Source organism: Syngnathus scovelli, chromosome 1, assembly GCF_024217435.2.
Source record: "Syngnathus scovelli strain Florida chromosome 1, RoL_Ssco_1.2, whole genome shotgun sequence".
Classification (NCBI taxonomy): Eukaryota; Metazoa; Chordata; class Actinopteri; order Syngnathiformes; family Syngnathidae; genus Syngnathus; species Syngnathus scovelli.
Window position 1 is genome coordinate 8,393,240 of NC_090847.1, and position 27,899 is coordinate 8,421,138.

Here is a 27,899-nt window from a genome sequence, read left to right on the forward strand (position 1 = left end):
TGCGGCTGTAATGAAAGAATTAAATTTAAGAAGGCACTATCAAACGTCTAAGAAACACACAGACCAAGACAAGAATATGGAATATGAACAAAAGCTACAGAAGGTGGAAGAATAAAAACGAGGCCTTAAGTCCAGACAGGCTATGTTCACGTATGCTAAATCACAAAGCGAGGCTGCTGCCAAGGCTAGCTTTATTGTGGCAAAAGAGATCGCCAAATCAGCCCGGCCCTTTGCAGAAGGACATTTGATCAAAAACGGGTTTTGAGCCTCAGAGCCTAACCCCGAACATTGATGAACTTGTACAAACAATGAGACACCTCTAAGTATCAGGCTCAGCCTCAGACAAGTGAGCATCACAGAACAGTAACGTATTTTCCGTTTTTTAATTCGGTTACATTTTTACATTTGTTTCTACAAGACGTGATTTTTCTTTGAAGAAAGTATTGTTTTGTCTGTGTGCCGTAAATTTTTGAATTTTATTTATTTATATTTATTTTTCAGTTGAATGGACCAAGGGAAAATTGCAGATAAGAGCCATGAGAAAGAATACAACTGATTTGATTATTTTTTTATTTTACGATTTGAAAGCAATGATCGGTAGATCATAGAGCAGCACAATAATACATTTTCAGTTTATAATGCATGCACTTTTACTTATGCATTTATGTTGATATTAAGAAACACATTTTGTTTTTAAAACAATTGAATTTTTTGCTGTTTGGCTGTTGAAAATGTTTTCCCTTGAAGTTACTGACAGAGCCATAACAAAATATTGCCATATTCATTTACCGTATTTCCCGGTGTATTAGTCGACCTTTTTCAATCCAAAATCGACCGAAAAAAATCGACCTCGACTTATACACCGAGTCATAAAATTTAACTTCGTATTCATCGCTTCAAATGTGATGGTAACCAAGGCCGTTTCTCATGCATCTCATTGTGCGTGGGTGTGCGTCCGTCAGGCTCATCAAACAGCGAGAAACTGAATCATTATAAAGCGTTTGTCGCATTAACACGCATCCTCAGCAACAATTTCAAATATTCTCACCTCAATAACGGACATCGAAAGCCAGGCAGCGACGATGACTGCTAGGGGGAAGTACTGGGTATTGAGCGAATGTGCGAGTCATCGCGCGTCAAGCAACGACAATAACTACCGGTACGTAAACATTCAATCGCCATGTCTAAATGAATGTCATTGGCACTTAGAAAATATTCACCAAACTTGGCCAGACTTCCAGGGGAAGAGGCCGAATTTTCACTTGTTCTGGCCGACCGGAGGAACCAGCCGAGGCGGACACTTTACGGCGGTTGAGTCGTTGGCACTTAGAAAATATTCGCCAAACTTGGCCGGACTTCCAGGGGAAGAGGCCGAATTTTCACTTGAGGTGGCCAACACGGGGAACCAGCCGAGGCGGACACTTTACGGCGGTTGAGTCGTTGGCACTTAGAAAATATTCGCCAAACTTGGCCGGACTTCCAGGGGAAGAGGCCGAATTTTCACTTGTGGTGGCCGACACGGGGAACCAGCCGAGGCGGACACTTTACGGCGGTTGAGTCGTTCGCACTTTGAAAATATTCGCCAAACTTGGCCGGACTTCCAGGGGAAGAGGCCGAATTTTCACTTGTGGTGGCCGACACAGGGAACCAGCCGAGGCGGACACTTTACAGCGGTTGAGTCGTTCGCACTTTGAAAATATTTGCCAAACTTGGCCAGACTTCCAGGGGAAGAGGCCGAATTTTCACTTGTGGTGGCCGACATGGGGAACCAGCCGAGGCGGACGCTTTACGGCGGTTGAGTCGTTGGCACTTAGAAAATATTCGCCAAACTTGGCCAGACTTCCAGGGGAAGAGGCCGAATTTTCACTTGTTCTGGCCGACATGGGGAACCAGCCGGGGCGGACTCTTTATGGCGCAAGAGCCGTTGGCACTTAGAAAATATTCGCCAAACGCTCTCAGGATAGAGAAGACCAAGAAGATGCCCTTTATGACGACAAACTAAACGAAAACGAATGGAACGAGCTTTTCGGAAATAGCGACGATGAAGACGAATTTTGAACTCTATGTACCGGCAATCACTTTATTCAAGATTCAAGAGTTTTTTATTCGCCATGTTTGAGCGTGCCAAACAAGGAATTTGACTTCGGTAAATCACAGCCTCTGTTCAACATTTAGGTGACTAACAACAACACTCAGGACATGTGAAGAACGAAAGATATTCTCAAACACCCCCTGATCTTAAACAAATTATAATTTGTTGTTTCTTAACTAAAAATAAACCAGTTTCTAAGAGTGTTCATTGTTGTTAGTCTCTCTCGGCGCGTAATATCACAGGGTCATGAAGTAAATAATATTTAAAATGGCGTATAGATCGCTCGCTACAAACTCGCGAATTTGAACACATTTCGTCAATAAATTTCGCATATTTCTGATTGAATTTTGAAGTTTAATATAATGCAACAATTGAGCTCGACTTATACAAAGGATATATCATAAAATCGTAAATTTACGTCGAATTTTAGAGGGTCGACTTATACACCGAGTCGACTTATACACCGGCAAATACGGTAATCATTAAATAATGTACACTGTGTTAGGTCTTAGTTCAAAAGGCTATGTGCAATCATTCCGACATATTTTAATAAACATTGAACCAGTCCGGCCCTCGGTTTGTAGCAAATTTGTTTTTTTGGCCCTCGGTGTGTTTGACTTTGACATCCCTGTTCTAAACGTTCTAAACTCGCGTGCACACTTCCGTGTTGCTGCGGTACTACTGCTGCGTAGCGGGACCACGAAATAAAGAAAAGGGTGCCGCAACACAATGTCATCAGAAAATTTGAATTTAAATGCTGATTGATTGGGTTTTAATACAATGCAGATGGTTCAAACAGCGTCACTGCTTTGTGTAATCTCTGAGTCACATGGCAGAGTAAGAGAAAGGGTTTAGAGCACAGGTGTCAAACTCAAGGCCCGGGGGCCAGATACGGCCCGCCACATCATTCTATGTGGCCCGCGAAGACAAATTGTGCATCAAATTCGTGTGTCATTACTGGAATTGCAAATTGTCTTCACTTTTAAGAATATCTTTTTTTTTTTAAATATTTGACCGGTTTTTACTCGTCTGATTTGAAAACAAGTTATTTGTCAGTTTGTTTTGTAGCTTTTACTGTATATAATAGTGTTAAGAGTAAAAGTGATCAAGTCATCACAAAAATCACAAAAAAAATCTTATATAAGCCGCACCTGACTATAAGCCGCAGGGTTAAAAATTTTGGGGAAAAGTCGCGGCTTATACACCGCAAATTACGGTACTGTAAAATGTTTTTACAGTAAGTTACTGGTTAATTGCTGCCAGTTAATCACTGTAAAATGTTTTTACAATAAGTTGCTGGTTAATTGCTGCCAGTTAATTACTGTAAAGTTTACAGGAATTTTTTTACAGTGTACTTGTCTGCTTATGTACTTTATTCAATGAGGTTTGTAGCTAGGCAGGACTTTTTGCATTTCAACCCCATTCCTTCACTCCCTCTGTTGACCTCAGTTTAACTGAGGTCAATACAATCAAGACTGATTGAAGTGCAAACTGGTTAAGAACAAAGAATATTCTTTGTTCTTAACCAGTTTGGGCCCCTTGGGTAACAAAGGAGGCCAGATTTGGTTAGATGAAAATGTATAGTGGCTGACCATGGCCTGACATTCCTCGAACCACTACAATTGTAAATTAGCTTGTAAGTATGTAACTGTATCCTTTGCTGTTTGCAGATAGGTTGATGTTGTCAATTGCTTTACCATGATAGTTAAAAATTAAAATAATAATAAAATAAATACAAATGAAAGTTGAATGATTTTTATTACATGTCTTGAGTTTGTTTTATTATTGTTATTGTTGTTATATTAATGAGAAGGGTGATATTGGTGTTTCAACTGTAGTAAAAAGGCCAGGTTGTATCATGTCAGATTTTTAATCCAAATTAAATCATTTTCTCTTTCATTTTAACTTCATACAACACAAAATACTTCATAATCACAAAATAATAACCCATAGTCTTTTTGTTATTTGCGATCACTGTGAGTGGGCGGCGCGGACGCGCAGTAGCGTTTGTAGAGTTAGTAGTAAGTAGACAGAGCGCTCACCAGTATAGTGCGTGGGTTATTTGCCTTTCCCTGTGCAGCGTCACTGTCAGCGTCTCTGATTTTAGTGTCGCCTGAGTCCTTGGTGAGCGGACATTTGAATGAGGAAGTGTTTGTGTCACTGATAATCTTGCAAATGGGCACCTGTGTGCGCGTGAACTGTGAAGGGACGGGGTAGAATGCGCTCGCTCATGTGCGTGTTCCCGTTCGTACGCGTTTGGCTCGCTCTGGAGTGCGCGGGTCCCCGAAACAGTACCAGCGGGCCTCATATTATTGATTTTATGACACAATGCTTCGGGTAGGTCTAAATTTAGACACGGGACGGATTTGGCCCGCGGACCCGACGTTGGGTGTTCCCGTAAGCATTCCGTCTGCTCATGTTATCATGTGTGTGTATCACTATTGACTATGTACATTATGTGCATGTATAAAGTGTATTTTATCATGAGAATAAATTTGATGATGAGTATTATGATTTCAGGTTTAATTTACAGTTACAGGGTTCCAAAATCATGGGGTGAAAAGTCAAATCATTTAACTGTGTGACAAATTGACAAACAAATCCGGTTCATATTATTCAAACAAGAATGTACTGTAAATGCATCGGTGGCATTGTGAGGATTTTACAACGTAATGTTTGGTTGTTCTTTTAGTCTGCTGAGAAGATATCCTCACAATAGTCAGTCCACCATTTAAATGTTTTCTTAAACAGGAATCTCAGCAACATCTTGTGTTAGAATTGTCAGTTTGGTTGCGTGATTGTAAAGAAGTCCACGGATGCGACTGGATGTCCACCATCACATCATGTCACAGGTCTGTTGTGCTGAATGCAGGGTTGCTGATACCCACTCTGTGATCGTCTGAACCTTTTTTCTGGGTCCGCTCGGCCAAAGCCGCGCCCAGAGGTTCAATGTACTCGGGGGGCCCGACATCCTCCGGTTCTTCTTCTTCCTGGATTTTCTGCTAATGAGGAGCAACTTCAGCATTAGGCCACTGTATTTAAAATAAATGTACAAAATGGAGCGGGTTTCAATCTGTTATTTACCATAATGGGCTTTGTATCCATCTCAGATGTGTTCATGTCATCACTGTAGTCCAGGGAGTCAAGGCTTGGATTGGCAAATGAGTGGAGGGAGAAACGAAATGTAACATCAGTATTTGAGAAATAATGTCAGTGTACAGACAGACATCCTAATCAGCAATGTCATTCAATTAGTTGACCGTAGGTCGATTCCACTTGAATCTTAATTCTTGATTCCGCCAAGTGATATTGGGAAAAATTCAATGTTTCCAAGTGACTTTGCGTTATCAGTTTACCTGACTTTGTCAACATCTGAGCTGTCTCCATCCAGATCCAGCACCATGGTTGTGTCAATGTTAAGATTGAGAACTGGGTTTGCCCTAACAGTGTAAAATGATGACATGGAGTTAGGAACAAAGTACATTTTCTATAGTTGACTGATAATGGCTGAGTTATGGATGATGGTGTTGTCATCTAACCCCTCCATGGTGTACTTGTTGGTCCCTGGCACCACAGGGCCACTTTTAAGGTTGTCAGATGCCACCATGGTTGCAGAGTTCATGGCTTTGGCTGCCTTGAGCTTCCTCCTGTAGCTGAAGCGAGAAGAGAGTTGATGATCGCAAGTTGCAGACCAATGACTGAATGAAGAGCCGTTTGTGTCCCGTAGTACTTACTTTCTGCGAGTGCAAACCAGTGAAGTAATGAGCACAACAAGGACAATTATGAGACCTGCCATGATGCCATACGGAACGTATTTTAGAGGGTCAGACTCCGTAGGTTTTATTGATGAATCAGTCTGAGAAAAAGCACAACATTCGGCCATTAGTATAATGTGAATTATCAAATGCATTTGGTTTTCTATGGGTTCTCTGGCTTACTCCAAAACAGCTATACAGTAAACCTTCCTTCAACCCCCACAGTCAGACCACCCGCGCAAGGAGTCTGAAATCTGGCCCGCCCACAGTCTCTGACAACCCTTCACAGCTACCATGAAGCTGAAGCAAAATGTAAAATATGTGGTGCTTTCACCTTGAAAGCTGTGCTTTTATTTTACGTGCATTAGAACAAGCAAGGCATCGAGCAAGAGCTACCATTTGTTTCTTCAGTGCTGCTAACATAGCAACGTTTTTGCTACATTTGTCAAATTTGCAACCCAACTACTTTTTCCAAGAATGAAACTAGCAAAACGACAACAGTGATTCTACATCTTTGAAAATTATGTCCTGCTCGTGCATTTACTGTAAATGAAATCCATTTTTCAAGAATCTAATGATGTACATCAAGAATCATGCCCAAAAATGAACATTATGAACCCACAGCCCTCGCTTTCTGTAGGCTTATAAAAATAGAATTATAGTGGCTAACATTCAATAATTTCCAACATGAGCTAGGCTGTGCTGAAATCCAATGCTTTCATATTTTGTCGCAAACTTCAATAGCCTGCCACCATCTCGTGGTCAAAAGTAGATTTACAGTGCACCCAATATACAGTTAGACCAAAATTTGTTATCAGCTGTAAAAAAACAACAACTGGAATTTGCGATGGCGAGGGGTTTACTATTATGTTGTCTGACTGTAGGCTGAAAGAAAAACTTGGGGTATAAAAATTAAGATATCTCAAATAATTCATTTCCAAAACAAACCCAATACTTACAATGTACATGAGGCCTAACTGGTCCAACTGGTTAGCATGCTGGGGTACGGAAATCATTAGCTCCACTTCATTTTTAGTGAGAGCAGTCCCATTGGAATAGAGAAAATATGCCACCATTATTGCACCAACCGAAGAAGCCCTGTGAGGAAATAACACAACGACAATATATTTGATGACACTTGCACCCCCTTCTGAGTAAAATTATCTCTCAGTTTTCATTATTGTCCCCACTAGCCTGCAATTTTTGAGTTGAATCAGTTTTCAGATAAAGTAAGAGAATAAAAATTCACCTGGATGTTTCAGAAGGAGCTTCCTTGATGGTAACAACCTCAACCAGAGCTTTGGTGGCAGCTGTGAGTGTTCTGGGGAGAGATAAAAGTGGTTGGCTGGATGAAACACGGGGTTTAGTGTTTTTGCCTCGAATTTAAGGAGCCATATCATGCTAAGTCATATTTTTTGGTTGTTTCTTAGCTTTTAGCCTTGATAAAATGCTAATTCTTCATTAGAAACACTCTCAAAGTTGTGTTTTCCCTCATTCACTCATCTTGGACCGTTCCTCCTCGTTCCTGTCTTAGCAGAAGCCCAGCCGCCCTGTCCAATTAAACGACCAGGCAACCCCAGGAGCACCCATGCAGACTAAAAAAAAAAAACACCCAGTTTCACAGAGCAGCTGTCTCTGCAACTGGAGTTGTCACGAGCCTGTTCTGATTTTGATGCGTCAAATAAACTAAAAAATGTGGAGCATTAAATGATTTTTACTATGTAATTTTGAGATGTCCTTATTTGTAAGCAGCCACTGAACGCACCTCAAGTCTACCGACCAACACGTGTGAGTACAGCAGTCAACCAGTAATATAATATCATATATTTGCCTAAAATTAAAGCTTAAAATAGCGTGATACAGGTCCTGGAAATCATATGGTATTATGCTGCCCCCTTATGGTTTGGAGAGGGAAATATGGTGACAGTTTAATATTGTCCACATACCTGATTATAGCAGGTTTGCTTTCTATGACCTCAGCCTGGGTTTTTCTAAATTGAAGGTCAACTCTATAAGATGTGTCAACTGTGAAAATCTGCAATATGAAAGGAAAATTTAGAAATGCTGGAATTTTTTGTCTATAATATAGTGGGGTATATTTTCGCATTGGTGATAGAGGAGGATTCGTGATGCATTCATTCACTCACCTGCAGTGTAGTGTTGGTGGAGAGGCCGCCAGAGTCAGTCGCGGTCACTGTTATCCAATATTTCCCTTTCAAAGTGACATCAAGCGCCTCGCTAGTTCTGTATGCGGGAGGCAATAAGATGTCTGTGAGAAGACCCAAACCTGCTCAGTAAAAAAACACGCAGAGAAGCTGCTGACTTTGTACTTACTGAATAATCCCAACGTAAATGTCCTTTTGCTGTGTGGTAACAGCCTCAAACAATGACCGGATGCCACTTGTGTTTTTGTTGATGTCCTCAAATCGCACTTCACTTACTTTAAACTGAAGCTGTGCATTAATTTCTGTATCCCGGTCTGTTGCCTGAGAGTAACAAGACGTTGAACGGCATTATGTAGCATTCAAACATAGCCTACAGGACTTTGAGTAATACTCACAGTGACTCCTCCAACTGCTGTCCCCTTGCTTGCGGACTCTGATACGACAACTAAGGAAGATAGAACATACTTTTAGCAATGCTGTTGAATTAAGTTAGTGATTTATTTTGATATGATGCTTGATTAAGTAAAGACATTACTGATATTATCTACAGGGTGCATTAGACCTGTACTATTGTGAACTGGAACTGATTATAACCACTTCATGTAGTGTGACAAATACGTACACGCAGACTGTGTGATATAATCCGGAAATCAGCAAATGTGCTACTTGTAATAATTGACATGACAGTGAGCAGTGAGGTACATTTTAAAAAGATTGATCATATCAAATGAAAGAGCGCAATAACCCACCGAATATCGAATCTGAGATGAGGAATTGTGGGGCGTTGTCATTGATGTCTTCAATGAAGATCTCCATTTGTCCTGAAATGTTGCAAAGAAAGTCGCAGCGCAAAGTGGTGTTATTCAAACAAGTGTGCTCTTTGTGTAAAGGTCTATGCATACTCCACAAGAAGAGTTATTTGTTCTTGTTTTCAAAGGGGTATGGACAAGGACAATGTTTGCTCAATGTGGATTTTGTCTTAGGACTGGTTTTCTTCTTTATTGCTCTATTTGCCATTTGTGTATTTTTTTTTAATTTCTTGCAAGACACGTGATAGGCAGAGGTGTCAAATCCCGGTCCAGAAAGTAAAAACCCTGTCACAGTTTGTCTTTAGCCATAGGTGCCTCTAATCAACCTAGTTGGTAGGTAAACAAACTCCCCAGGAGCTAGCTTGTTTATCTTAGAGGCTCCTGTGGCGAAAGGCAAATTGTGGCAGGTTTTCTACTTTCTGAACCTGGATTTGACGCCCCTGTTTGTAGAGATGCAAGCAATGATCCTTAAAAACTATCATTGTTTGACAGCTGTCGCTTCCAAAAACTTGCCGAACGAGACTTCCGTGACCACTTCCAATTCCTAACAAGTCACGCAAAAGACAACAATTGATGAGATTGTGTTCTTGCAGCCCTGGGAACAAGAACAAATTTCTCTGTGAGTATGTACCGCGTACACTTTAAGTGAGCAGACCTGCAATGAGACTGGAGTTCTCCCCTTTCTCTGTGTACTTGTCTATCACCTGAGCTTCCATCATCGCCCGGTCGCACAGCTCATAATCCAGCGTGTGTTCCAGATTGACCCGAACGTCTCCTGTCGGCTCCAGGACAAACCAGTCACAAGGTGACAGAGACCCATTGCATCTGCATTTGAGGGACTCCAACTCATAGATCAGCGAGTGGTTTCCGTCTTCATCCCAGCCCTCAAATCTACCAATGACCTCAGTCAGTGTTGTGTTTTCTTTCACTTTCACGGGCTTCGAAGGCAAGAACACGGGCCTTTCATCGTTCACGTCCAACACGTCCACCTCCACCGTCACCACTGCTTTTTTCTGTCCCAGATCTGTGGCTTCTACCTGCAACGTATATTTTTGCCGAGCACTCTCATAGTCCAGGTCAATACCCAGGTCCACTGTGATGTTTCCCATGTAAACTTGCTCTTCAGAAGTGGTGAGAATGGCAAAACTGTCAAAACCTCCAGAGATGATTCGAAAAGCTATCCGGTTGAAGTCTGTTGTCTGGTCCAAATCTTGAGCCAGGACTGTACCCACAAATGCACCTGTTGGCAGGAAATAGTTTATCAATTAGAACGTGCATTATAAACACTCAAAATTGACTAAAGTCTACTGACCTTTTTCCCCTTCTTGGACGCTGAATTTATAAGAGGGGTTCTTAAATAATGGTACGTTGTCATTGACATCCTGGAAATAGATGACGTTAATGACTTTTTGCAGTTCAACACAGCATTCCAACTCAACCTGCTGCAGACATACCTCCACATAGATGAACACGCTGACCATGGTGGACAGGGAAGGCGTACCCTTATCTGTGGCGGTAACATTGAGCTCAATCTTGCCCTTCAGCTCAGCATCCAAAGCTTCACGGTCCAGTTCAACCTTGTTCCTCAACACGCCGGTATCGGGGTCTATGATAAAGTCATCGCTGTACTTGCTTGGCAGTATTGCAAATGTGATTTGACTGTTTAATGTGTCTGGCTCATCTGCATCAGTTGCCTATTGGAAATGGAGGAAAATGGACAAAAACAACAATAAAACCTCAAACTTTTCAACAAATCGCTTGATCCGAATGAATACTCCAAATGTCTCTTACCTCGACTTGAAGTTCGAACTGTGAACCCTCTTTCACAAACTCCTGATAATATTCTTTGTTGATAACCGGAGGCTGATCATTGATGTCTGTCACTATGAACTGCAGTAGTGCGGTGGCAGGCTTGCCATCCGAATCCTTGGCCTGAATGGTGGCAGAGTATGACGGTCTGATTTCGCGATCCAACAAGGTCTTGTTTTTCACATAAATCACTCCCGTCTTTGGCTCCACATCAAAATAAGTCCGTCTGAAACACAAATACGATTTGGTTTGTGGTGTTCCTCTGCAAAAAATGTCATCATTGAGGTCACTGAAGTACGATCGAGACGTACATGCTTTCCGGGAGAAGCATGTAGGTGATGTTGTCTCTGTCCATAGTGTCAGGATCATCTGCCTGTAAATAGAGATGTTTTTTTTTTTTTTTTTTTTACCATATCATACTCGTGTGCATGAAAGTTCCGCAGCTCAGAGGACTTACGGTAATAATAGTCACGACGGTGCCAACGTCAGAGTGCTCAATCACTTTCAAGTTCATGTAGGAGTCCTTTGGGAATGTGGGACTGTTGTCATTGATGTCTGTTAGCCGAATACTAACTGTGGCAGTGGAGACAAAACTGATTTCTTCTGGATCGCTTGCAATCACCTGTGTGTGACATGACAGAGTCAACACCTTATTTCACACCAAATACTGTGCACAGGTGACAAAGAAAAATGACATACATACTCGTACATAAGGGCAGTAATAAGGAATGTTGTTGACTTATTGAGAAAGGGTACACAGAGGTAAAATTTCTTGTTTATGTCAGTCCCAACATTTCTTTTTCTGAAATCCGTTGAGGTAAGACCGCAGAGTGAAAAGTGATGATGTGGCAAGGAAAGCATAGCATTCACTAGGTGTCATCCTCATATGTGTCTTTTGTACTTTTCTCACCTCTACAACCATTTGCTGTGTTTTTTCATAATCCAGTTTATTTGGCTCTTTGACCACAAGTTGAACGACGCTGTCGGTCGTAGAAAATTGTGGCTCGACAGAAAACACATCCTTGTCAGCTCCCTTCAGGGTTAGTTGAATGCTTTTAATCTATGAAATGACAATTCAATTGAGCATTAGCACAAAACCGAGTGACAGATCCTGTAGGAAGTTGTTACCTTGTCTGCGTCCTTGACCATCATGTTGATGGGCACACTTCCCAGTGAGTGCTCAGCTACGTCCACTTCAAATTGACTTGCTTTATTACACGTTTGCAGCTCTCCTGAGCCTTCACACTTATAAAATTCGGGTTTGTTGTCATTGATGTCGTTGATGTTGATCAGTATTGAAGCTGTGGCGCTAGCGTACACCCCATGGATGTCAAGCTGGGATTCAGTGGCCTAAAGTCAACAAGCATGCGAACATATAATTATCTCATTTATATAGATGAATAGTGGCCTTAGAAATTCCACCGTTATGTTCATAATGACTTTAAATGTCACGCATACCTTGATAATCATGGTAACAGTATCACCAATTTTTTCTCTGTCAATTTCCGACGCCACAGAAATAATGCCATCATTGCTCGAGATTTTAAAGAGGCCAGCTGCAGTGGAATCTGTTAGTCGGTGAGAAAGGTATGACATACATTATATACAGACAGTAATATGTTTTAATGTTATTATCAAACCTTACCTTCAATGCTGTAGATAATCATGTCATTGATTCCTGTGTCTTGGTCTATGGCAGTCACGGTGTAAACAGATTGGTCCTATCAACATTTTCAAGTTAGAGTGAAAATGTCTTTGACCAAAAATTACAATACCGGAGAAATCATGACTCATTTCCTCAATGCAGATGCTGATAAGCAAGAACTCACCACTGCAGAATTTTCATCAACACTCTCAATGTAGGGAAGACTCAAGAATTTGGGGTTTTGATCCGGGGCATCCAAAACGGTAATAAAGTAATAAGCAATTGTTGAGAAATAATTAGTCTCATTGTAAAAGCAACGGCCTCCGCCATCCTGTAATGGCAAATGTAGAAAGTTAAAATTCCGTTGTACAAAGTAAATGCAAAAATGTCCTGCTTTTCCAAGTAATTCAGATATTTCAAATCTTTGTCTTTGTCCGCAGACATATTTGCGGACGTGTCACCATCGATTATCACTTGCTCATTCTCGTATTTAACGAGGCTTCCCGCTTACATTGTCTGTTTCCACACCAACAAAGAGCAGTGACAATGCTCCAGTCATGCATGGATCGTTGCATCCTTTAGCTCACAGAGATGTCTCCATGCGAGATGTGAGTATGCTACATCTAAAGAGAATGGTAGGAGCCACTTGATTTGGCAGTGAATGGAGTCGGTTTTGTTCACTCCTTCAACGGAGCAACCACCCCTTTATTAATACACCAACTTCCGCGCAGCTATGAGATTACCAACACTCGGACAAACACGCTTGTTCACTGATTCACGCCATGTGCAGCACCAGATTTGCGTTGGTCACAAAAATAGACCTTTGAGGTGTTTCAAAAACACAAATATTATATAAATATAGAGGCTCAAGATAGTTTATGATGCATGTGGTATGTCTTTCTAAATCATCCAATATTATCTAACATCCAACCGATTGAACGAATACTCACAGTTGCATTTATTTGCAGCCTATAATAACGATTCAGTCCAGTGTAATTTAATGCCCTGGTCAACGTGACATCACCGGTTATGGGAGCAATACTAAACAGATTCAATCCATCCCTCGGAGTAACCTGGAAAATGAAGCGTAAATTGCAATTGACTGAAGTTAATGGAAAACTGTAGAATAACATTTTGATAGACATACTGTAAATTAGGGATCATACTCACATCAGTGATGCTGTATGTAACCTGACCACCTTGTGAAATGTCATAATCAGTGGCCACTACTTTAAACAGACTTGTACCTGTTTTTGTATTCTAAGAAAACGCAAGGGAAGAAATTATCAGATAACAATAACAATTTTTACAGAAAATGATTGATGATAGCAATAATAATGTAGTCCAATAATAGCATCCTTGTTTACATAATTGATGATTGGTGAACATAATTTATCATACAATGTAATTAGAGTATTGGAGACATCAGGCTGATACAGGCACAAACATGATTAATACATGTTTAATTTAAAAAAAAAGATCTGAATTAAGATAACTCAATAAAATACGTCTGACAAACCTCTTTCACTGGGGTATCAAAATTAGTGACTTCAAATATGGGTTTATTGTCATTGGCTTCCCTCAAAAGTATCTCTATTTCTTTGGTTGCCTGAAACAGTGTGCAATGCAAATTAATTTGATATCTTATTGATTTAAAAAAAAAAAAAGTGTTCCGAGTTACTCACAACATAGTCACCGTCTGAAACTGAAATTCCGAGTGGAAATACATTAACACTCTAGAAAGAGAAAGAGCAAGAGAGAGAGAATACGTGATAATACTCAGGCCAATTTAATTTAATCGTATGTATGTTAATTTAAAAACAAATAAAAAATAACATATACCTCTCTATCAAGCGTTCTTGCAATAAACACATCTCCGTTCGTTTCGTCCACCCTGAAGTATATACGATATTCCCCAGAAAGTGAATATGTCAGTCTATCATTATCCTTATCCGTGGCATCTATTTTGAATGCAAGGTGATCTGTGGAAATGTTGTGATCCAAAGTTAGTAATTAGTTGAGTGGTAACAATGTGGTAAAAGCAAACCAAATGTAGAAAAACCTACCTTTTGGAATGTCTTCACACAGCTTAGTGAGGTCATTGTGAATTGTAGGAGCGTTTTTTGCTACAAAAACAAAACAAAATTATTAAAAGTGATGTATACTATCACTCTCTCCTGATAAATTATTTAAGAAACAAACACACACCATCAATTAGGCTGATGACACAAAACAGCAGAAAGCCTCCAGGGATACACTCCATGGCTGTGAAAATAAAAATACAAATAATAATCTACCTTTGACTGCTTTTCTGGCTGATGTCAGTCAAAAGAAAAATACTTGATTTGATTTCCTTCTGTGCGTATCTGCTGAGGTTCATATTTTGATTGAGTGTATGTATATATTCCATCTGATTTTTACCTCAATTTAACCCCACATTCAAAATGCTTTGCCCTGTGTTTTAAAGGAAGAGCATGATTGTAATGCAACTATAATCATTGTAAAGTCAAGCAACAACAAACATGTTATCGCTGAATGGCATATTTTATATTGCTAAAATTTTATAATCCTGTATAAAATAAGTTACTAATTGTGTAATGGTACAGACACCTGACTTCTGTGTAGGCAGTGTGGGCTCTGTGGTGGAGCGAATGGTGGTCAGGTGGCTGGGTGTCGCCTGTCTTTATTCAGATGTTAGCTGGGATAGAATGCAACTCCCTAAATGCTTCTATACTGTAAATGGTAATCTACAACTACTCACTGTACAAAATGGATGGATATAAATACCTTCCTAGCAATTACATTGAAAATATTAAAAGAAAATCTAATTGTCACTAAACCATGCCATCAGTGACTTAAATAAGATGGACACAAAGCATGTTTGGCTATCGCAACCAATTGTTAACAATGTTGCGTCGTCACTATGTTGGGTTGCTGCAATAACAATGGGAGTGTGCGTAATAACCGTAAAATGACTGAACTTGCTTGATACAAAATCAGTAAGTTTATTTCTGGTGAATTAATCAACAGTTGTATACTGTGCTGTATAACCAAATACAATGAATCTATATGTAAATAACAACTCTTGATGATGAATAATAAGCAGTGGATCACATTTGATTTTGTAAACTGTGTTGTATAACCAAATATAATGAATCTATATATAAATACTGAGTCTTGATGATGAAAAGTAAGCTGTAGATCATATTCGATTTTAAAATGCTGTAATCAGACTTACCTGGCAAGACGCACAGATGGCTTTTCTTTCTCAAATGGGATGAGGAGACCTTTGGCTCCTGTTCCTTCTAGTGATAACCGCCTCTATAAATATAAATGATTAACATATACAAAAGCTATTCACGTGGCAACAGTCCTCCTCCATGGGCGCAGAGGTAATAAAAACACCAAAAAAGCAACTCACTAAATGTAAACGTAGACACCTGATCAAGTTTCCCACTGTTGTTTTGTCTGCCTAATATGTGGCCGGGGAATCGTGAGAGATGGGCCGTGTCAGCAGGACGACATGGCAAGGTTCCATACTGGGTCCGATGTAGAAACACCACAACAAAAGGGCTCCCACTGGTCAAACATGGGAGCTTGGCCCATTACAATTTGTATGATCATTCAAGCATTCTGATGAATCACTTTCCAGAAGACCTCTCTAATGAGCTCCTCCCAATAAAGCCCTCCCAAATAAAGAGGTTCACACAAACACTCTCTGCACTGATACACACTGGCTTCATTCACAAGCCACCATTTTGTTTCATAACAAAAGCACAGCCCTTCCCCGTTTTGTGACAATGTATTGTTTTGCCACAATTACCAGGTCATGTCATCTTTAGGATCAAACATGGCTTAAATGTAAAAACAAACACAATTTGAGTTTAACATGATTAGCATATTAAAAAAGAATACACATTAACAAACACGCTGACCATGGTGGACAGGGAAGGCATACCTTTGTATATAGTTTTCATGATTATGGTTCTGTTATTTTTTTTTATTTTACTTGAACTCCAACTTTGTACAAGGAATACATGATGTATGTTGCTCAAACTCTAAGAAACAGGGTTACTGTTATTTGAATAGATTACATAATAACAGAGGGTAAATACCAGAAAATGTTAATGGATCTGATATTGTAACATCCATATCAACATGGTTTTAAAACAAAACATCTTGGTTACCTCAGAAAGTGCTCAGAATAAAATGAGCCACTATCAAGGTTATTTACAAATTACAACAATACTGTCTTTTACATTGACAATGGAAAACAAGTTAAGAATTATGGATGGCATTTGTGTATTCTCCCCTTAATCTTATCCAATAGACTTTGGTTTATGACTTTTGGTACTGAACACATCACTGGCGCGCCTCTTTCCGCAATCAAAAGACAAATTAAAAGGGTGTGGTGGTTATAAAAGGCTGCTGAAGCCCTTCCGATAAAGGGAAACTCAATCTTCTACTTGTGTAATGTTGACGTCATCATTGATTTTGAAACAAGAACATAAGAACAACATCCAATTCAATTCAAATCAAATATATATATTGTGTGTTAAATGTTGTCTACTCTGCATCCATTGCAACCGGCTCATTCTGGAAGTGGGATCCTGCCATCTACATTTTCAAGGTTTCTCATTTGGGGTTTTGTGAGTTTGTCCTTGGACTCCTAGGGGTTAAGATCAGGGGATGTCGAGAATAAATATTAATTGTGGCCATTTGAGACGTTTTTGTGATTAAAGGCTGTATAAATAAATTTGTCTTGACTTGATATATTTAAGGCAAAAGGCAACTTTTGTTAAATTGTTGTCATCTCTGATAAGAACAGATATCGTTGTATTTGAGAAGGACCAATTAAATTACTACATCCATGCAATATAAAGTATTACATGCACTGCATATTGCATACCTTGTCGCCTACAGAATGTCCAGAAAAGCACGAAATACAGGTGAATGTCAGGGGCGTGTCCTCGGGTGGGCGTTTCCTAAGCCGTGCCCACCCAGAGGAATCATCTACCCATCCAATGAAAACTCTCAAAAAAATACTGTTATTTCAACTTTTTTTTTGTGTGTGTTCACAGCTTTCCGTCATTGGCATCAAAATGCACCGCTACTAATTGGCCATTTTGAAGGTGTGGGCATTACTCGTGCTGCTCCTTTACATCAGCGAACCAAAGCGACACTTACATAGTAATGCGGTACAGACGTGGTCAAGTGAACAGCTAAACCTTCAAAACAACCATCATCTGCATATATATTTGAATGCACAGCACTGGAAAGTACGCCATAAAATGCAAGAAGTGTGTTTTTAGTCGGCTCATATAGTTCTTTCTATCTTGATTGATTTTTCTGGTATGTACGTCTAGTTTAAGGAAGTGCAGGTCGCTGCAGGGGGAACAAGACAGCAGTGGGCAGGACTACGACTTTCAAAACCAGAAAATGGCGTGTGTAGAATGAACGTGCCACACAGCAAAGACAAGTCGCATTGTGTGCACACACGACGAGGTCATTCGAGATGTCTGATGAGATCTGTCATTTGTAGCGCGTTTTTGTTACAGCAGAGGTGTAAATCACGCAATGTTCCACGCGGGGACATTTTACCACAGGACTTGCTGCATGACTGACGAAATGTGAAGGGAAATATCAGCGATCGGATGTTTGCACATTAACAATCAGGTAATGACGCTTTTGTCCGAACGAGATACCGCGGGTAGATTGTTAGAAATGTTGCCTGAGACTGTAAATTAAAACGTGTTGTTATTATGCCGCTCATTGGGCTCAGCCTCCATACTCCACAGCCCCTCCTTGTTTTGCTGCTGACTGCGATGTTGTGTTTACGTGCAAAACAGCCTTTTATCGGTGAGCCTTACGTGGTTTGATGTTGACTTGACATCCGATGATGGAATATGTTCTAAAACCTTGGAATGACGGCGTTTATTAACTGTAAACACACTAACTGGGCCGGACAGTGATGCTATGGGGCCCATAGCGATGATAACAACATTGTCGTGTGTAAAACAATCCATGCTACATTTGCCGGTGTGCAAAATGTTGGAGGAAATTGAAGGTGTTTTTTTTTTTTTTTTTTTTTTGCCTTGATCATGCAAGTGCAAAATTACATAACCGACTGGATAGTCCTCATCGGACACCGTGGCCTCCAGTCATAGCAACAAGCATTTGAACATTAATTTCCGGTAGCACTGTTAATTGTTATCTCATAATAATTCTCAGGGAGAACCGGTTAAAAATATGTTCTACTAATAATTTCACGTTCACGTACAATTGTGATGGCATTTCTTCGAAGTGGCATCAAACGGTGTTTACAAAGTATGTTGCGTTTGCCAGATTAGTTTGTTCTGTCGCTATAATGTAACTGTACTCATAATCAACCTAAACAAAGTATTTATAGTCCTTGAATAACAGCGTAGGCACACTTTTCAAACACGCATTGGTTGATCAAGTATGTTAACACTAACGTTACTACAAACTTGTTGTTGAGCCACTTGTTAATCGCGGGGATCTTTTGTTTCCATGTCGGAAAACAAACGTTTGTTGGTACGTAGCATCCATCGCTGTCTCGACGTCTGCTGTCTGTGTTCGTCGCGCTGTGATTGGCTAATCGAACACAGGGGGCTTGGCTTCGCAAAAACAATGCAGTGTTGCGAGCGTGCACGCGGCAATCGGGATTTTCTTTCTTCGATTACAAAAGAATAACTTGTTATTTCTTTTAGTATCATTAGAGCTACTCGGAATACGCTACTATTAACAGGTGGATTTATTTTATTGTTTACGGTTGCTGGGGAGACGTAGCCCCTCCGCTGCCAAAGGAAAGCGTCTGTTAGCAGTATAGCAAGCAGGACCGTCCGTCCGCTAGCAGATTGGGGGATATTTATTGGCAAAGGAAATGGTTTTGGACTGAATTCGTAGGACGATATCGTATCGAGTGACATATGTCGTTTGGAGGCTGTCATACACAAGGATAAGTGGATGGGAGACGGTATTTTGCAAGCTGGAACACCTGCCATCTCTTCTCACGGAGCGCCCAAACTAGCCACGAAAGTAAGCGCTTAAGCTACACTAACTCGTATTACCACTGAGATTCGTGCATACCGGGTGGATACTTCTCTTTTGTGCAACCCTTTTTTTTTTAGACACTTGTTTTTGTTTGAACACTATATCCCGTGCTCGCCGACTGTCCTTGCTAGGTTGGACAAAGCGTTAGCATAGCTTTGCTAATGTTGCTAGCTCATCTCTCCTTCAACAGGGGACATCGACTTATCCCAATCAGAAAGGAGCCCTCAGCTGCCGCCATGGTCCTGTCTCGAAGACAGCCGGTTGTGCGCGCACAGCTTCGTGCGATAATCCGAAAAAGTTGTGCAACAATAAATTGGAGCGAAATGGAAGAGAGGCGATTGCCGCTGCAGCTTTTGTTGTCGCTTTGTCTCGTGAGCACATGGCTTCCATGTTTTTGTTCAGCCATGTAACAGCGACCCCTATTATGCCCCGAGGACGGACGTTGTTGTTTAAAAATTTGTATTATTATTTTTGCACACCAATTGATGAATATAATACTACAGGATTTAAATAATTTACGAATTTCAGACTGGGGAATGTTTTGCATGTGAATATATGCAGACGACGAGTTTTAAGATTGAGCTTGAATCCTAGCTTTGACAATCTTGGAGTGGAGTTTGTTGTTTCAGGCTTCTAATTTTCTACAGTTAACTGACAATGGCTGAGTTATGGTCTGGAGTTGGAGACTATTGGCTTTTTATCTCTCCACGGAGTACTTGTTGGTCCCTGGTACTTTTAAGGATGTCAGAAACTACTGTGGTTGCAGAGTTCATGTTTTTTTGCCACCTTGAGAGTCCTCCTCTCGCTGGAGTGTGTAGCGAGTTGATGGGCAAACTAACAGCAGACAGATAAATGAATTTCAAAGTACTCATCACAAATCAGTGAAGTGGTGACAACCAGCAGACAATGAGACCTGCCATGATGCTAATCAGGGTGTATTTTGGTCAGGGTGTATTCCGAATGGTCAAGTTTTATTTTATTACGGGCGACCCTGAAACAAGCACACCATTGTTAATTTCGGGCATTTATTTTATTTTTTTTTCCCCCTGACCTCCTTCCGCATTCCAGTAATATGTATGCTAGGCTAATAGAAAATGCAAAATTTTCCATTGGTGTGAATGAAAATAGTTGTTTACTGGTGACTGGTCCAAGGTATACTCTGCCTGTGACCTAATGTCATCTGCGATGGGCTCCTGCCCAAGACCCTGACTAGGACAATCACTAATGGAAATTAATGAATGGACAAACAGTCTGAACATGTTGTTCCACTTGGTGCAGAATCAACCACTGAAGATAAAAAAATCTTGATCGGAACATCACTATTTATTGTCTGGATTTTTGTGAAATAAAATAGTCTCTTCTTTTTTTCAGGGTTAAGACAATCGGAGGCAACATCCAAGTGCCTCCTCCACTGTGTAGTTTCCTTTCCCAGAGAGTGACTCGTCTGCACGACGTCACCAATGCGACCATGGGAAGTAGCAGTAAATAGGCTGCCCCCAACAGCCCCCTTGAACCCGAGGAGGTTCCTTGGAGAGCCCTGTAACGCCCCTGTGCATCTCAGGAGAAGGTACAGTTGAATACAGTATGTTGTGCAGTTTTTTGTTTGTTTTTCAATAGTTTTTGCGTACGCCAATCCTACTGCACATGAAATTGAATAATTTGTGTGTGATATCTTGCATCTTTTGTTTTCTGACACGACAGTCCACCAGTGAGACGCCAGTGGGGGCTACGAGACAGACCTGTGCTGCACACTTCCCTGGTCCAGGATGAAAACCGCCATCTGCTTTTCTCCCAACATCACCGACCGGTTCCTTTAGATGAATCCAGACAATATAGCCACACCAGCACAGCGCCACGCATGCTTCACCCTGCGGCCCACCTACCCCAGCAGAGCCCCATCATGGTGGATCTACATGAGCAGGTAGGCGGGGGCCAGCAATTATTTCACCGGTGTGCCGCCGTTTTGTTTTGTTTTTTGGGAAACAGGCGATATTATTATTTTTTTAATTAAAAATGAAGGCTTCTAAAAATCCCCAGCGATAGTGGCGTTTAGGTGTGGTTAGTCGCAACCGGAGATTTACATCGGCAGAAGATAGACGCTCCCTCTGATTGGACAGTATTTGGCTAACTATTGCTGCCTAGAAGCCTGGCATGTTTGTTAACACGCTTAAAAACGCACCCATGCGGTTTCCTGTGGATGTGTGTCCACTTCCATTTTGTTTTGCTCTTATTTCAGATGCCCCAGGGATCTGTTCCAATATCATACACTGTTACGACGGTGACGACCCACGGATTTCCCATCCATACCGGGCAGCCTTTACCGGGATGCAACACTCAGCAGCTCCCAGCATGCTCGGTAATGTTCAGCGGACAGCTCTCTCTGCTCTGCTGCCTTCCTCCTCCTGTGAGTTTGAAAGGGGAAAGCCCAAATGTCAGTGGCTTTCATGTAGCGCTCGATAGCAACCGTGCAGTCTGTCTTTTTTTTTTCCTGATAAGATACAATGTGTTTTGTGAAATAGAAACATTAGTGGCATGAATTTGTTGTCGACGAAATGAAGTCGTTTTAAGTTGTGTTCTGTGCTGCCTGAACATGCCTGGCATTGGGGCAACACTGTTGGTGCTGTTCGCTTATGTAATATTGTCACTTGGTGTATATCGATGACATGCTTTTAACCAGGGTTGTGCGATGTGTCTAACGTGCAAATTGTCCCTTCGTAGTTTAGCAAGTGGAAAAACAAATTGTTGAATGGGAATCTTGTTGTGATTCCCTCCTACATTTGTTTTTCATTCCTCATGGAAGGAAGGAACAAGGAAAGAAATGTTCACTGCGCAGTGAAAAAGATTCTTCATGATGGTTAATACATTTAAATGGATAAAAATAAAAGTATTGTACTTTTATAAAATGAATATTTCAAAGAAATTTCTAATTTACTTATTGTAACTTTAAATGGAATGGGATGATTCTGCTCTGAATTTCTGCAGATTAGATTATTGTGTGATTTTGCTTGGAGGAGTTGTAGTGTGGAGTGGGTCATCTTGACATTAATGACTACATATTGTTCTCCTTCACATCACGCTTGAGAGGGAATTTAATGTGCCTCAGCTCATTGCGGCAAGTCGTGTGCTCCAGTATGTCCAATTGTTCTGTTGATTGATGAATCCCTTAAGCTGAAATCAGAATCAGCACGACCATAGAATGAAGACAAGAAAATCATGAAAGAGTTCAGCAAGCTTTCCTTTACATTTGTCTCATCGCCCAGCCCTACCTAAAGCATGTTTTTGAAAACAATGAAAAAGGCATTTTTAGAACTGGTGGAAGATGAGTGTGAAGTATGTATGTGTACATAAATATGGTTCTCTTGCTGTGCTTTTGTCTCCGCTCAGCTCATACAAGCATGTACCATGCAGCATCTGCCGGTGTCTTACCAAGCCTTCCCACCCCTGATCTCCAGCGAACATTTTGTATTGCACCCAAGCCCACCTGTACCCCCGCACCAGCCGCCGCACCTTGCTCCTCTGAGCCAGTTTGTCCCTTTACAGCCTCAGCACCCACGCATGGTGAGTAGTCCTCACCAGCCGCCAGCAACTCTGTCAAGGCTTTTTGCTAATTGAGCTGATTGTGTTCAGCCTCTACAGAGGGTAGAGAATGAAGTTGACCTAAGAGGGGACCAGCACCCATTGGGAACCTTCACCTACCCTCCCTCACACCACCCACCAGCGCTGCCTCCTTCTCTGCCCATACAGTATCTTCCTCAAGAGCCTCTGCATCAGGAGCTTCCCTTCGGAGTGGTAAGTAGCAGGCCTCTGTTTGGGCGTTCACACACAGTCCACATTATCTTCCCCCAGTGGATGCAACTTTCCCCCAAGTGATTTGCAATTTAACCATTATATATGATGTGGATTAGGAAGTGTCATTAGTGTGATGAGAAGAAGCATTAAAAAAATATGTAAAAGCACTTATCAGCGTTATATCCGTTGAAGAACGCATTTTATTTATTTATTGTCATCCAATGTCATGTCTCATGTTTGTACGCATTTTAATCCACGATTCTTTGTTGCACCAGCCATACCCCCACATGCTGCCCCGGCGAGCAAGTGGACAGAGATACAGGCTGCAGCAGCCTCTCCCTCCTCCCCCGCCGCCTCCATCCTACTACCCAGGCTTCCTCCCTTACTTCCTGTAAGTGTGGACAAAGATCATATCCCGAGAAAGACGTGACCAGTGCACGTGTGTCACTGGCCTATGCTTTTGCTAGGGACTGCATTAACCGTTTGTTGTTCTTTCTTTGCGCAGCTCAATGCTTCCCGTGCCTCCAACCGCAGTGGGCCCAGCCATCAGTCTCGACCTTGATGTGGATGACGTGGAAATGGAGAACTATGAGGTGAGTTGGCCATCCTTTTATGGCTCAAGATTTTGGAACACAATGGTACGTACAAGTGTAGTTCCAACAGAGTATATCTCAAAAACATGTGAATATAATATAGTAGGTTGTTTGCATACATTTGGACGGTGCAAAAAATAATAATTTCGTTTTTCCCCTCAGCAATGTTATTAAAGATAAAAGCAATTTACTCACAGACTCAGCACTTCTTTAAGTACACTTTGTAGGAATCCCACTTTTTGTACACTATACAAGCCATTTAAGAGTGGATTTTCTCTGCAGGCTTTACTGAATCTGGCCGAGAGGCTGGGTGAAGCGAAGCCACGAGGACTCACCAAGGCCGACATTGAGCAACTTCCCTCCTACAGGTTCAGCTCAGAGACTCATCTATCGGAGCAAACGCTGTAAGCCACCCATTTCTCTTTGCCCAATTTTTCATTGAAGTGTATTCAAGACGCCCCCCCCCCCACCCCCCCCCCCCCCCCCCCCCCCGCGTCATTTTCTTGCCAGTATTGATGTCCGCCGCTTTTTTGCTAACGATTGTGACAAATTCACTTCACGATTAAAATGGGTTTTCATTCACTTTCCATGTTTGCAACGCTGTATTTTTTTTTTCCTCAGGTGTGTTGTGTGCTTTAGTGACTTTGAGTGTAGGCAGCTACTTCGGGTATTACCCTGCAACCATGAATTCCACGCCAAATGTGTGGACAAATGGTTAAAGGTAAGATGGCGCGATCACGATACAGTTGGGGTGTCTTGGTACGTGACTTTGCTCCACTTGCCCTCCAGACCAATCGCACTTGTCCCATCTGCCGGGCTGACGCATCGGACGTGCACCGAGAGGCGGAGTGAGAGGCGGAGTGGGAAAAGCTTCGCCCGTGCCAGAGTTAGTCCTAAAGCTGTGGACACCCGCCACTAACTAACCACCGCTAACAACCCACCTTCTAAATAATAAGCAATCCGCGATGGTTCCCGGAGGCCCCGGTACCTCTGCTGTGCTTCATTTGTCCCGAGTCTTGTGAAGAAAAAGAAAAAAAAAAGTCCCGCTGCAGCCAGAAGGCGGAGCGCTGGGATCACCAGCTGTTTTTTTATCTGGCCTCCCCACTTCCTTGTTGCAGATTCCAAAGAGTTTCCCCATCCGTGCGCATTATTTGCTGCTTTTGTTTACAGGGTTGCATTAGTTGAATTTAGTGGTGAAGAATGGGAGGCGGGACGCGATTCAAGACAAACAGGATGCGTGGAGAAGCACCGTAGATGCATGTTAGTGCCGGCGAAACCGACTGCTTCATATGTATGTCCTGCAATACTCGATCGATCCTTTAGCCCTCTTTTGTTAAGCCTAAGCTTTTAGACTGCAAGTGATGCGCGTCTGCCACACGCTCCTTTCTGGAACTTATGTATCCAAAAAGATGTTCCGGTTTCACGGACCGGATCACTTCGAAGTCATTGAGTGTAACTAACTGCACAAGCGCTACAGCTATCTGCGTGCGTGCGTGCGTGCGTGCGTATGTGCGCGTATGTGCGTTTGTCCTGTTCACAGAGCCAATGTATTGTGTAACCACTGGATACAGGGCGGCATGCTGGGATTTGCATGAACTGTTGATTCTGACTAGCAATATTTAAACCAAGCATTACCACCAAAATGAACCAACTTGAGGGGGGAAAAAAACAGTAGAGGCATACGAAAAGAGCAGCTTGCTTTATTTGGGAAAACGAGCATTGAAACGGATGCAAGTTGTCCCATCCGGGCAGCAATCTGTTGCAAAGGGGTGGCTTTTGAATGGACTTTTTACTCTTCCTGATTGAGGAAGACGTGGCCATCGATGTTTGTTTGTTTGTGAGCCAAATCTAATATATAGATATCGCCTACTTTTCCAGATGTTAGACCTGCCTTCTTATATGACCTTGACAAGCACAAACCTATTACTAATCCTGGCAAATACTGTGTCATTTTCACCATTTATAAAAAGGTTTTATTTATTATTTTGTAATCTCTTTGAGAAAATGAGTTGAAGGAGAACGTGTTGGGAGCACTAACAATGTTTTGTGTTTATCTTCCGGTAACGTGGTCATCAGCTTAATGGTGGTTTTGGAGGAAAAATAATGTGTATGTAGAACTTGTGTGTGAATGCGTTTAGATTTGAAGACAGAAGAATGTCATAGATGTCACTGGTGTTCAGTCGTGTGGAAACGCTGTTGGACTTCTATTTTCCCGCTTGTTTTGCGACTTTTTGAGGAAAAAAAAATAGCAAGCACTAACAGGCAGTTGTAAGCGTTGCTTTTGCGTGTAAAGGGATCTTGCCTTTTTCTTTACTTCAGTGTCTTAAGTGAATGTGAGTCTTTGACGTGTGTGCCATCTTCAAAAGAAAAGAAAAAAAAAGAAGCCATTTAATGAGTTCTACCCACAGCTTTGAGAATTAATCTACGTGTACATACATATCTATTCGCAGGCTATATTGTACATTTAAAAAAAAAAAATACTCAGGGCCACTCGGTATATGAGGATACAGGACGAACGAGTCTGTCAAATGGGAAGGATGCCATGAAAAGGAGCTGAATTTGTGTTGGTCATTTTCCTCTGACCACAAATAATTTCTTGTAAGCAATTATTATATGCTCTTATGTCTGAAATAGTACACAGTTTAAAGACAAGGCATGTTTTCAAAAGGAAATAAAAACAACTTAAAAAAAAAAAAAGGCAACGTACCGAAGTCATTTTACAAACCAGTTTGACTTTTTGCTGTGGTCCAACTTCTCAATGTGCGCACACTCCTACCTAATCACTCCAGAAGGTGTTTGCATGCTTACAAAAAAAGACAGAGCGAAAAAGAAAGAGAGGCAAGCAAGCGTGTGAAGGACAGCTTCAAATTTACTGGGGACCTATTTACCGGCGCACAATATGCATGCTTGTTATCCAATTCCAAGTCGGCTTCTGGAGGTTTGGATCTTATCGCTCAGCTGATAACTGCCATGCATTGTACTGCACATATTTCTAATAATAGAACTGAATGACTACAAGATTTTATTGCGCTAACTTCATTTTGTTGTGAGAAAAAAATGGATTGGATCCATCAATTCTTAACATGCGTTGTGTTATCGCCCTAATGACTGAAAACAACCTGCTCTGAGACTACTGTAGTTTGATCAAAAAGCCATAGTGACAAGGTGCTAGATGTTTTGCTTTTAGCTACAAAAACTCACTTGCGTGAATGCAATAGTTTGTCATGGATCTCATGTATTCTTAAAGCATGTTATACTAATAGCCCAGTGGAAATCATTATAATTATAGTTTAAGGGTTTAAAAAAAATTAAGTGTTGTCATACATATGCCAGTGTAGTACTGTACCTGCCTCTTGGGCACTTGCGCTCAGTGTATCAATATCTTAAAATGTATTGTTCACACGTATTTCATGTTTGATATTAGCGCTTATTTTTGGGAGTATCTAATAAATTGACATTATCTAGCCACCCCACTAAGGAAAAAAAACAACCTCCCACTGAAGCAGTTTATGATTAAGACAACACAGAATAGAGTCTTGTAGTCTTTCTGTTAACTTTCTTCAATAATCTCACATCTTGTCTGGTGCAAAAAAAGCAAGTGTTCCAATAAGCAGCTAAAAATTGTTGGATTTGTGATTGATTGCTTTATAGATGCCATTTAAGGTTTACCTATGATTGTTTTTTTTGGGGGGGGGGCTGTGGTGGGATCTTGGTTTACTGTTCTTACCCTCCTTGGTTGTTAAAAAGGGTCCTCAGCCCACCCACCAACAGAGCCAGGGGCACGTGTTGTGTGTTAGGCAAATATATTTTTGCTTTGGTACTTGCACATTTACAGTTACCTCATTTCTCCATGTTTGTATTGCGGGGGGACGGAAACTAATATATATATTTACACACATATATATATTACTTAGAGGAAATGGTTGTTTTGATTTTTCATTCCATTGGAATCATTGTTTGTAGCATTTAACATGAACTAGTTAGTGTATTATATGCATCTGTATACTGTTTGAACTTTTTAAGATTTGTACTTTTTTTAAATGAAAGTTGCTAGTTATGCTTTACCAAGTAGTGCAATCATATTTTTTTTAATTGTTGTGGCTGATTGGAGAGGGTTGTTCACTAATAAATGTATTACATATACAACTATGCTTGTTTCATTTCAAAC

At 41.1% G+C, this 27,899-nt stretch overlaps 2 protein-coding genes across 5 annotated transcripts; one reads left to right on the forward strand and one right to left on the reverse strand.

The window, feature by feature from the left end:
• Positions 1 to 3,842: 3,842 nt before the first annotated feature.
• On the reverse strand, positions 3,843 to 17,498 carry cdhr2 (cadherin related family member 2). Of its 2 annotated transcripts, none has more exons than XM_068650050.1 (32): positions 15,697 to 17,498; positions 15,514 to 15,596; positions 14,484 to 14,540; positions 14,342 to 14,401; positions 14,118 to 14,257; positions 13,961 to 14,011; positions 13,795 to 13,884; positions 13,446 to 13,535; positions 13,226 to 13,348; positions 12,460 to 12,606; positions 12,276 to 12,351; positions 12,089 to 12,198; positions 11,759 to 11,980; positions 11,541 to 11,690; positions 11,088 to 11,252; positions 10,942 to 11,003; positions 10,613 to 10,856; positions 10,276 to 10,515; positions 10,134 to 10,203; positions 9,477 to 10,061; positions 8,762 to 8,833; positions 8,408 to 8,457; positions 8,182 to 8,333; positions 7,995 to 8,091; positions 7,794 to 7,882; positions 7,097 to 7,168; positions 6,807 to 6,945; positions 5,827 to 5,948; positions 5,632 to 5,745; positions 5,449 to 5,532; positions 5,177 to 5,240; positions 3,843 to 5,091 (listed from the first exon to the last, which is right to left on the reverse strand). In XM_068650050.1, the coding sequence occupies exons 3-32, from the start codon at positions 14,536 to 14,538 to the stop codon at positions 4,939 to 4,941; spliced, it is 3,888 nt and encodes a 1,295-aa protein (XP_068506151.1). In that variant the 5' UTR covers positions 14,539 to 14,540; positions 15,514 to 15,596; positions 15,697 to 17,498; the 3' UTR covers positions 3,843 to 4,938. The 2 variants fall into 2 exon arrangements, with proteins under 2 accessions (XP_068506151.1, XP_049602158.1); XM_049746201.2 differs by having other exon boundaries at positions 3,843 to 5,094.
• Positions 17,499 to 17,710: 212 nt separating this feature from the next.
• On the forward strand, positions 17,711 to 27,877 carry rnf44 (ring finger protein 44). 3 transcript variants are annotated; one of them, XM_049746476.2, is made up of 11 exons: positions 17,711 to 17,951; positions 20,721 to 20,916; positions 21,051 to 21,270; positions 21,586 to 21,753; positions 22,734 to 22,907; positions 22,977 to 23,138; positions 23,414 to 23,529; positions 23,644 to 23,731; positions 24,014 to 24,135; positions 24,353 to 24,452; positions 24,521 to 27,877. In XM_049746476.2, the coding sequence occupies exons 2-11, from the start codon at positions 20,810 to 20,812 to the stop codon at positions 24,581 to 24,583; spliced, it is 1,320 nt and encodes a 439-aa protein (XP_049602433.1). In that variant the 5' UTR covers positions 17,711 to 17,951; positions 20,721 to 20,809; the 3' UTR covers positions 24,584 to 27,877. The 3 variants fall into 3 exon arrangements, with proteins under 3 accessions (XP_049602433.1, XP_049602424.1, XP_049602443.1); XM_049746467.2 differs by lacking the exon at positions 17,711 to 17,951 and adding an exon at positions 18,932 to 19,334; XM_049746486.2 differs by lacking the exon at positions 17,711 to 17,951 and adding an exon at positions 18,935 to 19,334 and having other exon boundaries at positions 21,586 to 21,705.
• Positions 27,878 to 27,899: the final 22 nt, after the last annotated feature.